Source organism: Marmota flaviventris, chromosome 13, assembly GCF_047511675.1.
Source record: "Marmota flaviventris isolate mMarFla1 chromosome 13, mMarFla1.hap1, whole genome shotgun sequence".
Classification (NCBI taxonomy): Eukaryota; Metazoa; Chordata; class Mammalia; order Rodentia; family Sciuridae; genus Marmota; species Marmota flaviventris.
In genome coordinates, this window is record NC_092510.1 from 27,347,542 (window position 1) to 27,365,992 (window position 18,451).

At 41.3% G+C, this 18,451-nt stretch overlaps 1 protein-coding gene across 1 annotated transcript in view; it reads left to right on the forward strand.

The window, feature by feature from the left end:
* Positions 1-18,451, forward strand: part of Gna14 (G protein subunit alpha 14) — a 210,728-nt gene that overhangs the window by 114,418 nt on the left and 77,859 nt on the right. The window contains exon 2 of the mRNA XM_071600553.1: positions 5,999-6,183. Within this exon, the coding sequence (XP_071456654.1) occupies positions 5,999-6,183 (185 nt within the window). The remainder of the gene's footprint in view (positions 1-5,998; positions 6,184-18,451) is intronic.

Below are 18,451 nucleotides of genomic sequence, written 5' to 3' on the forward strand. Positions count from 1 at the left end.
CTTGATCATGGTGTACAATTTTTTTGATATGTTTTTGTATCCGATTCGCCAGAATTTTATTGAGGATTTTTGCATCTAGGTTCATTAGAGATATTGGTCTGTAGTTTTCTTTCTTTGAAGTGTCTTTGTCTGGTTTAGGTATCAGGGTGATGTTGGCCTCATAGAATGAATTTGGAAGTTCTCCCTCCTTTTCTATTTCCTGAAGTAGCTTGAAAAGTATTGGTATTAGTTCTTCTTTAAAGGTTTTGTAAAATTCTGCTGTATACCCATCCGGACCTGGGCTTTTCTTAGTTGGTAGTCTTTTTATGGTTTCTTCTATTTCCTCAATTGATATTGGTCTGTTTAGGTTTTCTATATCCTCCTGACTCAATCTGGGCAGATCATATGACTTAAGAAATTTATCTATGCCTTCACTATCTTCTAATTTATTGGAGTATAAGGATTCAAAATAGTTTTTGATTATCTTCTGTATTTCTGAAGTGTCTGTTGTGATATTGCCTTTTTCATCCCATATGCTAGTAATTTGAGTTCTCTCTTCTTCTCTTCGCTAGCATCGCTAAGGGTCTGTCGATTTTGTTTATTTTTTCAAAGAACCAACTTTTAGTTTTGTCAATTTTTTCAATTGTTTCTTTTGTTTCGATTTCATTAATTTCAGCTCTGATTTTAATTATTTCTTGCCTTCTACTTCTTTTGCTGTTGTTTTGCTCTTCTTTTTCAAGGATTTTGAGATGAAGTATGAGATCATTTATTTGTTGTTTTTTTCTTTTTTTAAGGAATGAACTCCAAGCAATGAATTTTCCTCTTAGAACTGCTTTCAATGTGTCCCATAGATTCTGATATGTTGTGTCTGTGTTTTCATTTATCTCTAAGAATTTTTTAATTTCCTTCTTGATGTCTTCTATAACCCATTGATCATTCAGTAACCTATTGTTCATTCTCCAAGTGATGTATGCTTTTTCCTTCCTTCTTTTATCATTGATTTTCAGTTTCATTCCATTATGATCAGATAAGATGCATGGTATTATCTCTACTCCTTTATATTATCTAAGAGTTGCCCTGTGACATAATATATGATCTATTTTTGAGAAGGATCCATGTGCTGCTGAGAAAAAAGTGTAACTGCTTGATGTTGGGTGGTATACTCTATATATGTCAATTAGGTCTAGGTTATTAATAGTGTTATTGAGTTCTATAGTTTCCTTATTCAACTTTTGTTTGGAAGATCTGTCCAGTGGCGAGAGAGGTGTGTTGAAGTCTCCCATGATTATGGTATGGTGGTCTATTAGACTCTTGAACTTGAGAAGAGTTTGTTTGACGAACATAGCTGCACCATTGTTTGGGGCATAAATATTTATGATTGTTATGTCTTGTTGGTGTATGGTTCCCTTAAGCAGTATGTAGTGTCCCTCTTTATCTCTTTTGATTAACTTTGGCTTGAAATCTATTTTATTTGATATGAGTATGGACACTCCTGCTTGTTTCCGAAGTCCATATGAGTGATATGATTTTTCCCAACCTTTCACCTTCAGCCTATGTATGTCTTTTCCTATCAAATGCGTCTCCTGTAGGCAGCATATTGTTGGGTCTTGTTTTGTGATCCATTCTACTAGCCTGTGTCTCTTAATTGGTGAGTTTAAGCCATTAACATTTAGGGTTATTATTGAGATATGGGTTGTTCTTCCAGCCATATTTGTTTATTTCTGTTACTAAACATGGTTTGTTTTCCTCTTTGATTATTTCCCCCCCCCCTTTACTGTCCTACCTCCCACTGTTGGTTTTCATTGTTATTTTCCATTTCCTCTTCCTGTAATGCTTTGGCAAGGATGTTTTGAAGAGATGGTTTTCTAGCTGCGAATTCTTTAAACTTTTGTTTATCGTGGAAGGTTTTAATTTCATCTTCCATCCTGAAGCTTAATTTTGCTGGATACACAATTCTTGGTTGGAACCCATTTTCTTTCAGTGTTTGAAATATGTTATTCCAGGATCTTCTAGCTTTCAGAGTCTGTGTTGAAAGATCAGCTGTTATCCTGATTGGCTTACCCCTAAATGTAATCTGCTTCCTTTCTCTTGTAGCTTTTAAAATTCTCTCCTTATTCTGTATGTTGGGCATCTTCATTATAATGTGTCTAGGTGTGGATCTCTTATGATTTTGCACATTCGGCGTCCTGTAGGCTTCTAGGATTTGGTATTCTGTCTCATTCTTCAAGTCTGGGAAGTTTTCTCGTATTATTTCATTGAATAGACTGCTCATTCCTTTGGTTTGGAGCTCTGTACCTTCCTGTATCCCAATGACTCTTAAGTTTGGTCTCTTAATGTTATCCCATATTTCTTGGATGTTCTGCTCATGGTTTCTTAACAGTCTTGCTGAGCTGTCTGTGTTCTTTTCCAGTTGAAATACTTTGTCTTCATTGTCTGATGTTCTATCTTCTAAGTGTTCTACTCTGCTGGTAGTATTCTCCATTGAGTTTTTAAGTTGGTTTATTGCTTCCTGCTTTTCTAGGATTTCTGATTGTTTTTTATAACCTCTATCTCCCTGTATAGTTGATCCTTTGCTTCCTGGATTTGTTTGCGTAATTCATTGTCGAAGTGATCTTTCATTGTCTGATTTTGCTGTTTAATGTCTTCCTTGATACTCCAGATCATCTGAAGCATGTATATCCTGAATTCTTTATCTGACATTCCATCTGCTGCAGCTGTTACCTCTTCTAAAGTTGCGTTGACCTGCATTGCTTGTGGTCCTTTCTTTCCTTGTCTTTTCATACTGCTTGCGTATCTTTCCTGCAGGTGCGGGCGGCGGCTCTGCTCTCTCCTTATTCCAATTGGGGTGTCGTGGCTACCACGCCGGCAGGTCACTGGGCCTGTTCTGGGAGCTGGCGGCGGCTCTGTTCTGCCCCTACTCCAATTGGGGTGACGAGTGTACCACGCCGGCTGGCCACTGGGCCTGATCCGCCGGTCGGTTGCAGGTTTGCCTACCCTGCAGGCGCGGGCGGCGGCTCTACTCTGCCCCTACTCCAAATGGGGTGACGTGTCTGTCGTACCGGCAGGCCACTGGGCCTGTCCCGCTGGTCGGTCGCAGATCTGCCCACCTTTCGGGCACGGGTGGAGGCTCTGCTCTGCCCCTACTCCAATTGGGGTGTCGTGACTACCCCGCCTGCAGGACGCTGGGCCTGTTCCTGGCACGGGCGGCGACTCTGCTCTGCCACTACTCCAATTAGGGTGGTGTTTGTACCACGCCGGCAGGCTCCTGGGCCTGATCCGCCGGTCTGTTGTAGGTCTGCTTACCTTGGAGGCGCGGGCGGCGGATCTGCCCTGCCCCTCCTACCACGCCTGCAGACCCCTGGGCCTGATCTGCAGGTTGATCACTGGTCTGCTCACCCTGCGGGCACGGGTGGCAGTTCCGCTCCGCCCCCACTCCAATTGGGGTCACGTGACCACCACACCGGCAGGGCCTGATCCGGGCGTGGGAGAAGGATCTGCTCTGCCCCTACTCCAGTTGGGGTGACGTGTGTACCACACTGGCAGGCCACTGGGCCTGACCCGCCAGGCTGTCACAGGTCTGTTTACCTTGCAAGCGCGAACAGCGGCTCTGCCCTGCCCCTCCTACCACGCCCATGTACCACTGGGTCGCGGGTCTGCCCACCTTGCGGGTGCGGGTGGCGGCTCCGCTCCACCCCCTCTCCAATTGGGGTCATGCGGTCACCACGCTGGCGAGCCGCTGGGCCTGCTCCGGGCGCTGGCGGCGGCCCGCCTCCTCCCCTCTGGCTCGAAGACAAATTGAGGAGACTCGGTGACTGTGCCTCACCCCCCCTACCAGGAGACCAACTGCTTATGTCACCGCTGGTATTGATGAAGTTCCCTCCTCCGCCGCTTTCTGATGACATCAGATCTCTGCCATGTTGGTATCCTATGCGAATGGCAGCATTTCGTTCCCCTTGCCGGGCAACCAAAGCAACGGGTGAGTCCTGACCGGCCCTCAGCAGGACCCGGACTGAGAAGCAGTTTCCACGGGCTCCTAGCCCCTGTCCAGGGAAGTTCCGGGAGCCGGAACTCGGCCGCTCCGTGCTCGGTGTAAGCTCCTATAAGTGTAAGCTCCAAGAAGCAGTCCCCGCGGGCTCAGTTCCGGGAGCCGGAATTCAGCTGCTTAGTGCTTGGTGTATGCTCTGATAGGAGCAGGGTCCAAGAAGCAGCCTCCACAGGCTCCGCAGCCCTGGGCCAGGGCGGTTCCGGGACGGTTCCGGGAGCCGGAACTCGGCCGCCCCGCGCTTGGTGTTCGCTCTGATAAGATCAGGTTCTAAGAAGCACCCAGGCGCTGAACCCTAGCAATCTGTCTGCAAGCCGCAGGCGAATTGCAGCCTGAAATTACCTGTTCTATGGCTGAATGAGCGGCGGTCAGTCGAAAACAGGGATGGTGACGTCAGTTTACCAGCATGGTGGCTGCTGGCCTCCTCTGTGGTCTGACCGGTGTGGAGAACCGAGATGGACCGCTTCCTTCCCCCGTCTCGAACCCAGAATTCAGCCCTGAGTACGGTGCTTGCGCGGCTGGCAGAAACTGCAGCGCTGTAACCCTGCGTCTCTATCCCAGCGCGCGCTGCAGACTCTAGCCGCGGGGCAATTTGCTGAATAAGCAGTGTTACCCTCCGTGCGACAAACCTCTCGCGTTTGAGTCCCCGTAGCCGATCCTCGTGCGATGGAAATCCCACTTATAATTAATAAATCATTTCCTATAGCATTTTTTTCCTTCATTATAGCAAAATCAATAATTATGCTCTAATTAATATTTTAACATAATTTGTGTTCTTTTGACAGAAATACTGAGTTAGACTTCTCTTTCTGATAAGAGCTTATTGAATATAATTTGTATACTATAAAATTCATCTATTTTAAGTGTATGGCTTGAGTCATTCTAGTCCTGAGATAGTTTCTCTTTCATTTGAACTTGAGGAAACTATCCTAATATAGGCACACCAGCCTGAACCTTTAAGAAAATTCTTAACACTTAGATTTGGAAATGAACCATGAGTAGCTCAAACTAGGTCATGAGATCTCATATGATTAATTTTACCTATCACAGAATATATTAGGAGATACTTTAATTCCATTGTATATCTCTCTATATGTACACTACAGCTTTTATGTATGTATGTATGTATGTATGTATGTATGTATGTATTGGGAGGAGGACTACTAGGGATGGAACTCAGGAGCACTAAAGCACTGAGTCCCATCCCCAGCCCTTTTTAATATGTTATTTACAGACCGGGTCTCACTAAATTGCTTAGGGCCTCACTAAGATGCTGAGGCTGGCTTTGAACTCATGATCCTCCTGCCTCAGCCCCTCAAGCCACTGAGATTACAGGCATACACCACCACACCCAGCTATGCTATAGCTTTTATCATCTTGCCAAGCAGTATCTCAATCTGATGTAAATGTGGAGCCTTGGCATCATTTTCTATATGTCATGACTGAACAGTTTAATATGATCAAATGTTCCTTGGCTGCTATGGAGTTTTGAGAACCTCCTGAGCTCCAGATTGGAACATGAAGAGAAGCAATTGTATAGACACTTGGCACGGCTGGGAAACCAGGCTTCACTGTGCAATGATCAAGTGTATTCATGAGTCTGAAAGGCAGGGACTGGCAAGTTAATTAGCCTTTTCTTTTCTCCAAGTGTTTCTGCTGTTCAAATCATTCCTGCACGCTGCAGCAGCCTGACCGCCATCACTGTCAATATTAGCAGCAATGAAGCTCTCAAGTGTCCAAGGCTCTCTCACACAGTTATCTGTTGTTTCAAGGACTCAGGGCAAGGACTGAAGGGAGGCATTTCCCGGTGCCCACGATGGTACTACCCTGCACCCTAGAACTGCATAAGCATTTGGCAGGTTCACTTCATTGACCTATCCACTGTGTTATGGACTCATACTCCCAGGAGATCCCTTTTCTCTCAGGTGTTGCTTTTGAAGTTAGCTAACTGTGTTTTTCACTTGTTTTGCCTTATAGGAACTGGTGAAAGTGGGAAAAGTACCTTTATCAAGCAAATGAGAATCATCCATGGGTCTGGATACAGCGATGAAGATAGAAAGGGGTTTACGAAGCTGGTTTACCAAAACATATTCACTGCCATGCAAGCCATGATCAGGGCCATGGACACCCTGAGGATACAGTACGTGTGTGAGCAGAACAAGGTAAAGTGCTGGGGGCTTTGGCTCCGTTTGTGAATGTACGCCATCCTGCTCTGGTGAGTGGATGTCTTTGAACGAAGGGATTCACCGAGTGCTTTAGTCAGATGCCAAAAGCAGCTCTTGAGCTCACATTTTTGAGATGGAGACGCTTGAGAGAAGTAAGGTGGACTTAACTCTGTTGTCTAAAGTTCTGTAGAAAATACCATTGATGATGCTTCTGAGATGCTTTGCAGTGTACAGGGATTCAGAAGGCTGAGCAGTTGTCAAGGTTGCTTATCTCAGGCAGCGGAGAAGGAAGGTGTACACATTTCCTTTTAATCCTTGAGACCTAGTTAATTTCTGCAGTGGAAAGTGGAGGAGATACTGGGTTTACAGTGGACAGCCTTTCAAGAATTTCCAGTCTTTGGAAATATTTTCACAATACACTGCCAACTACTCCAAGGAATCAGTGGGGTTTGTTTATGTATGTTGGGAATTAGCTCTTCTTGGGAAAAAGAGAGAGTTTACCAGAGCAATGCCAATATCCCAGCTGGCGAAGTGCTGAAGTGCTCTCATGAAGTGGTGGTGTCCATCTGGCATTTGCTTTCCCGTGGCCACTGGTTATAGAAAATACAAATCTGCTTAAGATCAGAGGAAGGTAATGAGGTGGGAGGGTGGGAGGAGAAGGAAAATAAAGTTTTATGTTGTATATTGGAATGCAAATCCATAGGAAAACAATACTGTGTCTGAGTTCATAAGAATCTAGACTAGAAATAAGAGGTTATTTTAAATAATCAATACCAAGGTATGAGATGATGTGATGAAGAGGAAAATTCTCTTTTTCAAATGGGTCTTTCACAGATCTATTTAAAAAGAATTTAGCAGCTATAAGCCAGAATTGCATGGACTTTATTTAGTATAACTTGACCATGAACTTGTGTGTGTGTGTGTGTGTGTGTGTGTGTGTACATACACGTATACATGACAGAGTTTCAAAGCAATAAAAAAATTACATTTTTATTCCTTGGTGACTGGCTTACATAGGAAAACACAATACACACAAATGTTGGACATACCTTACATTATCTCTGTGACTTTGCCTACCACCGTTTTCTTGCAGTCTTAAAATCTCTTAAAGGAAGGTGTCTTCCCTACAGTTTCTACCTTCAACAGTGCTGTGCCGAAAAGTGTGTGAGGTGAATTGGGACAGGTTATATCTGGTGCCAAGGAATGCTAGAGGTGCACGTTAAGCCATGGGGGAGATTCTAGAAGTGTCTGGGATGATCCCTTTCTCCTTCGCTTTTGAGTACATGCATTTTCTTTTTGAAGGCGTATACTTCATCCTTATTTGCCTTCTATGATATCTTCTAAAAATTAGGCATTCCATGGGGATGAAGATTACTTCAGAGGAGAGTCATGGCAGAAATGACCTTCTGGTGACTTCAGTTCATCTGTTTACCCTGGTGTAAAATGTATTTTGCTGGCCAGTCAGAGTGGGGGGACTGGGTGAAGCCTGCAATCCAGGGGTGGGTTTGTAACTGAACTCTTGGGAAGAGAAGGCTGAGTGGGAGCCGGTTCTGCCCACCTCAGCTACATGTGTCTGTGAACCTGATGGGATTGGTGACCAAGGCCTCTGGGTTCCCGTCTGTTATGTTTTCCTCCACAGTCTTCTAGAGGTACCTTGAGTTTATATTTTAAACAAAAAGATGTTGTGGGGTTTGACTTTTCACTACTTTCCCTTTCTGTTGTTCTTCAATTCTTTCTCCTAAGGCCATCTCCAGTTTTCACTCATCTGCTTCAATGTCCTAGGGACACTGTCCTTGGCTGTCACAAAGGACCTCAAGCTGGGTGACTTAAAAAAGAAACATACCCCTCTCCCCAAGTTCAGGATACCACAGATCTAAAATCAAGGTTGGTTGGTTCCAAGGAGAGGCTCTGAGGAAGAACTGATCTCCTGCTTCTCTCCCAGGGTCCAGGGTCTGGTGGTTGCTGGGAATCTGTTGTTTTGTAGGCATGTCACCCCGGTCTCTGCTGCTGTCTTCACACAGCATCCTCCCCCGTGTCTCTGTGTTCATACGGTGTTGTCCTCTCTATGTCGATGTCCAAATTTCCCTCTTCTTATAAGGACATTAGTCATCGGATTAGGGCCCACATTAATCCAGCATGACCTCCTCTTAACTTGATTACATTTACAAAACGCTGCTTCTAAATAAGGTTATGTTGTTCTGAACTTCAGTGGGCCTGAACGTTAGAGCCAACGTTGTTCAACCCAGTATGCTCTGCTGTCCAGCTTCCAAGGTTCACATCCACCCTAAATGCAAAATACGGTCACTCCTTCACAACATCCCTGAAGGTCTTAACCTATTCCAGCATCAACTTTGAGTCCCAAATCGAATCTAAATGTCAACTCAAAGAGCCTCAAGTTCCATTGTCTACATCAGGTGTGGGAGAGAATCTGGATATGATCCATACTTGGCAGGATTCCTCTCCATTCACCATCCATGAAACTGGGAAACCAGTCAGCTATACCTCCTGCCTACTCCCCTTCTGCTATATCTGGCTGGTTCCTTCTTCCTTTTTACTTCGAATATCTAGATTAGTGCTCCATAAACTTTCTCTTGCCCTTCAGACAGATGCCTAGGAAGAATCACATGCCGGAATGACTTAGAGAGAGGCAGAAAATTGAGTGGAAATAACACTGGATTGGCTCTCAAAAAGCTGGGCTCTGCTCATGGCTCTCTGTGGGTCTAGGGCAGAAGTCAGCAAACTTTTCCCATAAAGGGGCAGAGATTCAATGTTTTTGGCTTTGTGGGCTGTCCTGTCTGTCACAACTATTTAGCTCTGCTTTTGTAGCATAAAAGCAACCACAGGCAATATGTAGAATGTGAACACTAGAGCATGGCCAACTTGTAAACTCTATTTACAAGACATAAAACTAACCCAAACATACACAACACACACACACACACACACACACACACACATACAATAGCAACACAAAGGCTATTCCCAACTCACTGACCAAATAGAAATTCATTCAAGCCACAATCAGATTGTCTATGGACTGTGGATTGTAGACCCTGGCCCTAGGGGGAGATGGAACACATTTTTCTATCCCTCAACTATTGAATGCAGATGACACGCACTGTGTCTACTTCATAAGCAGATCCAAGCAACAAGGAGTTCAATACAGAATAAATGGTACCCATGAAATGTTAGCTTATGACTGGACAAGTTCAAAACCAAACATGCACTCATTATTTCTTCTAGTGTTTGTCTAGGCCAATTTCATCCATCTCTTCTCTGTTGTTTTTCTGTGGGGTATTATTGATTTGCCAGAAATGATTGGGTTATGAGAGCCTTAACCTAAAGTGCATTAATTCCCTGAAAGGGATTAGCTGGATGGTAACTGTAGGCAGGGAGGGTGTGGCTGGAAGAGGAGGTCCCTGTGTCCTTGATGTATATATTTTGTTGGTGGTGAAGGGAGCACCTCTTCCTCTGCCTCGTGCTGGCCATGTCCTGAGATTGCTTTCTTACACCACACCCTTCTGCCATGATGTTCAGCCTCACGTGGAGCCCCAAGGAATGGAGTGGCTATCTATGGATTGAGATCTCTGAGCCACCAAATAAACTTTTCCTGAAAATTGTTCTTGCCAGGTCTTTTAATCATAGCAGCAAAAAAAGCTGAATAAAACAGCAGATACCATGCTTAGGTCATAAAATAATAAAATGATTAACATTTTAGTATAGTCTATAATTAGTTTAAGAAATATGCTGTATGTTAGCTTCTTTACAACGTACTGCATAACTTGAGATAATTGATTAGTTAAGGTGGGGATAATACTGTAGGTGTAGCTTAGTGGTAGATTGCTTGCCTAGCCTGCACAAGGGGCTGGATTTGATCCCCACCCAACCCCACTCCCCAAAAAATAGAGGAAAAGAAGGATGAACAAAACATTAATTAGGAAAAAAAAACCTTAATTAAGTTTATTTTGCTCCACTGAAATGCTTCCCTTGATTCCTGTTGCTGAATATTTATTTGGACCATCTGCTTTTTGGTGTGTGTGTGTGTTTCTCTATTTTTTTTTCATAGCTAGGAACATTTTCTTAAAAGTATATAGGAAAGGGCTGCAGTTGTAGCTCAGTGGTAGAGCACTTGCCTCACAAGTGTGAGGCGCTTGGTTTGATCCTATCACCATATAAAAACAAATAAGACATTGAGCCCATACACAACTAAAAAAAATATGTGTTTAAAAAAAAAAGGAGGGCTGGGGCTATAGCTCAGTGGCAGATCACTTGCCTACACGTGTGAGGCACTGGGTTCGATCCTCAGCACCACATAAAAATAAATAAATAAAATAAAGGTATTATGTCCATCTACAACTAAAAAAATAAATATTAAAAAAGGATATAGGAAAGAAAAGTTATTTTGAGGGTTTTATTGTAAGTAGTAATGAGATCATTACTATTATTACTATTGAAATCTTTGTTTATTATTTGAATGATTTCTTTTTTTTTATTGGTTGTTCAAAACATTACAAAGCTCTTGACATATCATATTTCATACATTAGATTCAAGTTGGTTATGAACTCCCAATTTTACCCCAAATACAGATTGCAGAATCACATCGGTTACACATCCACATTTTTACATAATGCCCTATTAGTAACTATTGTATTCTGCTACCTTTTCTATCCTCAACTATCCCCCCTCCCCTTCCCTCCCATCTTCTCTCTCTACCCCATCTACTGTAATTCATTTCTCTCCTTGTTTATTTTCCCATTTCCCTCACAACCTCTTATATGTAATTTTGTATAACAATGAGGGTCTCCCTCCATTACCATGCAATTTCCCTTTTCTCTCCCTTTCCCTCCCACCTCATGTCTCTGTTTAATGTTAATCTTTTCTTCCTGCTCTTCCTCCCTGCTCTGTTCTTAGTTGCTCTCATTATATCAAAGAAGACATTTGGTATTTGTTTTTTAGGGATTGGCTAGCTTCACTAAGCATAATCTGCTGTAGTGCCATCCATTTCCCTGCAAATTCCATGATTTTGTCATTTTTTAGTGCTGCATAATACTCCATGGTGTATAAATGCCACATTTTTTTTATCCATTCATCTATTGAAGGGCATCTGGGTTGGTTCCACAGTCTAGCAATTGTGAATTGTGCTGCTATGAACATCGATGTTGCAGTATCCCTGTAGTACGCTCTTTTAAGGTCTTCAGGGAATAGTCCGAGAAGGGCAATAGCTGGGTCAAATGGTGGTTCCATTCCCAGCTTTCCCAGGAATCTCCATACTGCTTTCCAAATTGGCCTCACCAGTTTGCAGTCCCACCAGCAATGTACAAGTGTACCCTTTTCCCCACATCCTCTCCAGCACTTGTTGTTGTTTGACTTCATAATGGCTGCCAATCTTACTGGAGTGAGATGGTATCTTAGGGTGGTTTTGATTTGCATTTCTCTGACTGCTAGAGATGGTGAGCATTTTTTCATGTACTTGTTGATTGATTGTATGTCCTCCTCTGAGAAGTGTCTGTTCAGGTCCTTGGCCCATTTGTTGATTGGGTTATTTGTTATCTTATTGTCTAATTTTTTGAGTTCTTTGTATACTCTGGATATTAGGGCTCTATCTAAAGTGTGAGGAGTAAAAATTTGTTCCCAGGATGTAGGCTCCCTATTTACCTCTCTTATTGTTTCTCTTGCTGAGAAAAAACTTTTCAGTTGAAGTAAGTCCCATTTGTTGATTCTAGTTATTAACTCTTGTGCTATGGGTGTCCTATTAAGGAATTTAGAGCCCGACCCCACAATATGTAGATCGGAGCCAACTTTTTCTTCTATCAGACGCAGAGTCTCTGATTTAATATCTAGCTCCTTGATCCACTTTGAGTTAACTTTTGTGCATGGCGAGAGGAGGGGATTCAGTTTCATTTTGTTGCATATGGATTTCCAGTTTTCCCAACACCATTTGTTGAAGATGCTATCCTTCCTCCATTGCATGCTTTTAGCTCCTTTATCAAATATAAGATAGTTGTAGCTTTGTGGATTAGTCTCTGTGTCCTCTATTCTGTACCATTGGTCCACCCGCCTGTTTTGGTACCAGTACCATGCTGTTTTTGTTACTATTGCTCTGTAATATAGTTTGAAATCTGGTATCGCTCTACCGCCTGATTCACACTTCCTGCTTAGAATTGCTTTTGCTATTCTGGGTCTTTTATTTTTCCATATGAATTTCATGATTGCTTTCTCTATTTCTACAAGAAATGCCGTTGGGATTTTGATTGGCATTGCATTAAACCTATAGAGAACTTTTGGTAATATCGCCATTTTGATGATGTTAGTTCTGCCTATCCATGAACAGGGTATATTTTTCCATCTTCTAAGATCTTCTTCTATTTCTCTCTTTAGGGTTCTGTAGTTTTCATTGTATAGATCTTTCACCTCTTTTGTTAGGTTGATTCCCAAGTATTTTATTTTTTTTGAGGATATTGTGAATGGAGTGTTTTTACTCATTTCCGTTTCAGAAGTTTTGTCGCTGATATACAGAAATGCCTTTGATTTATGTGTGTTGATTTTATATCCTGCCACTTTGCTGAATTCATTTATTAGTTCTAGTAGTTTTTTTGTAGACCCTTTTGGGTCTTCTAGGTATAGAATCATGTTTCCGCAAATAGTGATAATTTAAGTTCTTCTTTTCCTATTTTTATGCCTTTAATTTCTTTTGTCTGTCTAATTGCTCTGGCCAGTGTTTCGAGAACTATATTGAATAGAAGTGGTGATAGAGGGCATCCCTGTCTTGTTCCAGATTTTAGAGGGAATGCCTTCAATTTTTCTCCATTGAGAATGATGCTAGCCTGAGGCTTAGCATAGATAACTTTTACTATGTCGAGGTAAGTTCCTGTTATCCGTAGTTTTTCTAATGTTTTGAACATAAAGGGATGCTGTACTTTGTCGAATGCTTTTTCTGCGTCTATCGAGATGATCATATGGTTCTTATCTTTAAGTCTACTGATGTGGTGAATAACATTTATTGATTTCCGTATATTGAACCATCCTTGCATCCCAGGTATGAATCCTACTTGATCATGATGCACAATTTTTTTGATGTGCCTTTGCATCCGATTCGCCAGAATTTTATTGAGGATTTTTGCATCTAGGTTCATCAGAGATATTGGTCTGTAGTTTTCTTTCTTTGAGGTGTCTTTGTCTGGTTTCGGAATCATGGTGATGTTGGCCTCATAAAATGAATTTGGCAGAGCTCCCTCTTTTTCTATTTCCTGAAATAACTTGAAAAGTATTGGTAATAATTCTTCTTTAAAGGTTTTGTAAAACTCTGCTGTATACCCATTTGGTCCTGGGCTTTTCTTGGTTGGTAGTCTTTTGATTGCTTCTTCTATTTCATCCATTGTTATAGGTCTGTTTAATTTGTGAGTATCCTCCTGACTCAGTCTCGGCAAATCATATGACTTAAGAAATTTATCAATGTCTTCACTATCTTCTATTTTATTGGAATATAGGTTTTCAAAATAATTTCTAATTGTCTTCTGTATTTCTGTAGCATCTGTTGTGATATTGCCTTTTTCATCCCGTATGTTAGTAATTTGAGTTCTCTCTTTTCTCTTCGTTAGCATGGCTAAGGGTCTGTAGATCTTATTTATTTTTTCGAAGAACCAACTTTTAGTTTTGTTAATTTTTTCAATAGTTTCTTTTGTTTCAATTTCGTTGATTTCCGCTCTGATTTTAATTATTTCTTGCCTTCTGCTACATTTGCTGTTGTTTTGCTCTTCCTTTTCTAGGGCTTTGAGATGAAGTGTGAGCTCATTTATTTGTTGGTTTTTCCTTTTTTTGAGGAATGACCTCCAGGCGATGAATTTCCCTCTTAAAACTGCTTTCATTGTGTCCCATAGATTCCAATATGTTGTGTCTGTATTTTCATTTATCTCTAATAATTTTTTGATTTCCTCCTTTATGTCTTCTGTAACCCATTGATCATTCAGTAACATATTGTTCATTTTTCATGTGATGTAGGATTTTTCCTTAATTCTTTTATCATTAATTTCCAGTTTCATTCCATTATGATCAGATAAAATGCATGGTATTATCTCCATCCCTTTATATTTACTGAGGGTTGCCCTATGGCATAATATATGGTCTATTTTTGAGAAGGATCCATGTACTGCTGAGAAAAAAGTATATCCACTTGATGATGGTTGATATATTCTATATATGTCAGTTAAGTCTAGGTTATTGATTGTGATATTGAGTTCTATAGTTTCTTTATTCAACTTTTGTTTGGAGGATCTGTTCAATGGTGAGAGAGGTGTGTTGAAGTCACCCATAATTATTGTGTTGTGGTCTATTTGATTCTTGAACTTGAGGAGAATTTGTTTTATGAACGTCGCAGCACCTTTATTTCGTGCATAAATATTGATAATTGTTATGTCTTGCTGGTGAATGGTTCCTTTTAACAGTATATAATGTCCTTCCTTATCCCTTTTGATTAACTTAGTCTTGAAGTCGATTTTATTTGATATGAGGATGGCTACCCCTGCTTGCTTACGAGGACCGTGTGCGTGGTATATTTTTTCCCAACCTTTCACCTTCAGCCTGTGTATGTCTTTTCCAATCAGCTGTGTCTCCTGGAGGCAGCATATTGTTGGATTTGTTTTTTTAATCCATGTTACCAGCCTATGTCGCTTTATTGGAGAGTTTAAGCCATTAACGTTTAGAGTTACTATTGATATATAGTTTGTACTTCCAGCCATGTTTGATTATTTATCTTCTTTTTTTTTTAATTAGTTTGTTTCTCCATGATTAGCTTTCCCCCCGCCCTCTGTCTTTACAGAGGCACTTCCCACTGATGGTTTTGGTTATTGTTTTTCATTTCTTCCTTGTGTAGTGTTTTGCTCAAGATGCTTTGCAATGCTGGTTTTCTGGCTTCAAATTCTTTTAGCTTTTGTTTATCATGAAAGATTTTTATTTCGTTGTCGTACCTGAAGCTTAATTTTGCTGGATACAGAATTCTTGGTTGGCATCCATTGTCTTTCCGTGTTTGAAATACGTTGTTCCAGGATCTTCTCGCTTTCAGCGTCTGTGATGAAAAATCCATTGTTAACCTTATTGGTTTACCCCTGAATGTAATCTGCCTCCTTTCTCTTGTAGCTTTTAGTATTTTCTCTTTGTTCTGTATGTTGGATATCTTCATAACAATGTGTCTTGGTGTTGGTCTACTGTGATTTTGTGTGCTCGGTGTCCTGTATGCATCTACAATTTGTATATCCGTTTCCTTTTTTATTTCTGGAAAGTTTTCTGTAATTATTTCATTCAGCAGGTTACTCATTCCCTTGGTTTGAATCTCTGTACCTTCCTCTATCCCGATGACTCGTAGGTTTGGTTTTTTTATATTATCCCATATCTCTTGGATGTTTTTCTCGTGATATCTTACCAGCCTTTCTGAGTTGGCTAGACTCTTTTCAAGATGATATATTTTGTCTTCATTATCTGACGTTCTGGCTTCTACTTGCTCCATTCTGTTAGTGATACTCTTAATTGAGTTTTTAATTTGGTTTATCGTTTCCTTCATTTCTAGAATTATTGTTTGATTTTTTTTATAATCTCTATCTCCTGATAAAGATGCTTAACTTCTTCTTTTATCTGTTTATGTAATTCAATTTCAATGTGTTCTTTCACTGTTTGGATTTGCTGTCTCGTATCCTCTTTAAGGTTCCATTCCATCTGTGTAAGGTATTCCTTGAGATCTTTATATGACCATTTTTCTGATGACTCTAGATCCTCCTGAATATTTAGGCTGTCCTTCATTGTTTGTACTCCTTTTCTTCCTTGCTTTTTTATGCTGCTCATGTTACTTCTTGTTCTGTTTGACTGCTGTGTTACTGTTTACTCTTATAAATTTTTTTGATGCTTGGGAGGAAATATATTAGAAGGGAAGGGAAGAAGTCACTAAAGAGAATGAGAGTAGGCAGGTAGAATTCAAGGAAGGGGGAATAAGAAAATTGAAAAGAAATGAAAAGACAAAAGAAAAAAATAGAAAATAAAGAAAGAAAGAAAAAAAATTTTTTAAAAAATAATAATGATAATAAAAAATGAAAATTAAAATTTAAAGAAATAATACTAATGATAATAAAATTAAAAACATTTTAAAAAGTTAAAGAACAAGAACACCAACAAAAAAATGAAAATGAAAGAAAAAGAAAAAAAATAATAAATGCAGTCATAGAGTTCAATTAACTTCTCTTCCAGTAGGTGGAGCTGTGCCCATTGGGCCAAGCTTCTCCTCTCAATAGGTGGGAACCATTCACTGTGCAGCTGCTCTTTGTCCCAGACTGGGCGGGTCTCCAATCCTGAGTGCCTAAGGCCTTCTCTTGTGTTTCCTCAAGCCAGGCCCCTCTCACCTGTGACGCTTACCACAATACTGGTTACACGCCAGGTCTGCTGCTCCTGGGAGCCCTGTTTTCATGAATGCCTGGGCACACTCTCCCTGTTTGCCTCCCTCAGACCCTAAGTTTGTAGAGCTTGGGGCTGAGAACCCCCAGCGAATTTGCTTGCCCTCCAGTAGCCACGCCCCTGGTAGCTGGTGCAAGAGACCTCAGTGGTCAGCACTGGTGGGAGCGGTAGCCGGGAGTTCCGTGCCGCGAGTCCCGCGCCATTCCTGATTCCCTCGGTCTGGCTATGGAGCTCACAGGAGAGCTAGGAGGGGCCCTTACGGGAGAGCTGGAAGGGGCTCTTAAGGTTTCCCCACTGTGTGGAGAGAGATAGCTAGGGGATTACACACCTGTCGCGCTGGTTTCCTCCACCCGTGACGTCAGTTCTCTGCCAAGGTGGTATCCCGTGCAAATGGTGACCGTTCGTTCCCTTTGCCGGGTGACCAATGCAAGGGGTGAGTCCTGACTGACTTTCCCAAGCCCCGTTTCAGTCCTGTGGCCACTGCCTATGAAGGCTCGGTTGGCTTTTACCTCTGTATGTTCAGACGGGCCGACCAGTTATTTCAGCGGGATCGTTAGTGCTGAGTCACGAGAAGCAGGTTAACTTGAATGCAGCCGATCCGGGCTCTGTGTGTGTGTTCTGAGGGGCCCAGACTGTTCGCCCCAGATCCACGTCAGCTCAGCATTGCCTAGTGATCCTGAGCAAACAGCATTTAGACAATTTACGACTCCCTATGCCCGCGCAGCTGGAGAAGTCAGAGACTTGATCTCTCCGCGCCCACCGCCATGTTGGATCCCCCTGAATGATTTCTTATTAGAGAAAATTTGTTGGAAAGGTAGTTTAGTGTTAGTTGGCTTTTAGCCAACATTTTCTTTTCAAGAGGAGTGGGAGGGCAAGAGAGGAGGCATGAAGTTAGAAATGATGGTAGAATGTGATGGACATCATTATCATAAATACAGGTATGAAGACACAAATTTGTGTGAATATACTTTGTATACAACCAGAGATATTAAAATTTGTGTTCTATATGTGTAATATGAATTGTAATACATTCCATTGTCATATATGAATTTAAATTTTTTTAAAAAAAAGATAGCCTTGATTATTTTCTTATGCCTTGCTGGATTTTTTAAAACAAAAACAACAAAGAAATGATTCATATGTATTCACTCACTCTATTGCTAGGCCTTGATAGGCCTTGATTTTTACGAATGTTTCTGATGAGTGTTTTATGAGCATATGTTAAAATTTATGACTTATTAAATAAATATTGCAAAGGCATTTGCTCAGTCACAGGGCTCCTACATTTGAGTTAGCTTATGATTCATGTCCATTCATGATGATTTCTCTGATGTCAGAAGAGTCTCGTATTTTGTGCTGTTTGGCCTCTTGAACTTGGGAAATTCTTGTTAGAGGCTGTCCTGCATGAAGCAAAAAAAATATCTAGCTATTATTTATTTATTTACTTATTTTTGAGCTACTTGGAGAGCCTGGTCTTGCACTTGTGATCCTTCTGCCTCAACCTCCCTGAGTTGCTGGGAACAGGTGTATGCCACTGGGCTGGGCTGAAGCAAAGATTTTAATCCCATTTAATGTTAGGCAGAATTGGCTTGTATGATTTAGATAGGATTTTCCAAGGGCATAGGACAGCCCTACCTGACTTCTCAAAAACCTTTTAGTTATATTCAGTGATCTCTAGAATAAAAGAAGGTCTACAGGCTTTTCTGGAACCCAACTTCAGCTTCTTCCCTGCCTTCTTGCTTATTGGAGCCCTTAACTATGTTAATGTCTATTGCGTGTAACTTACATAAATTTATGAGGGCTCATCACAATGAAATAAGGACAATCACA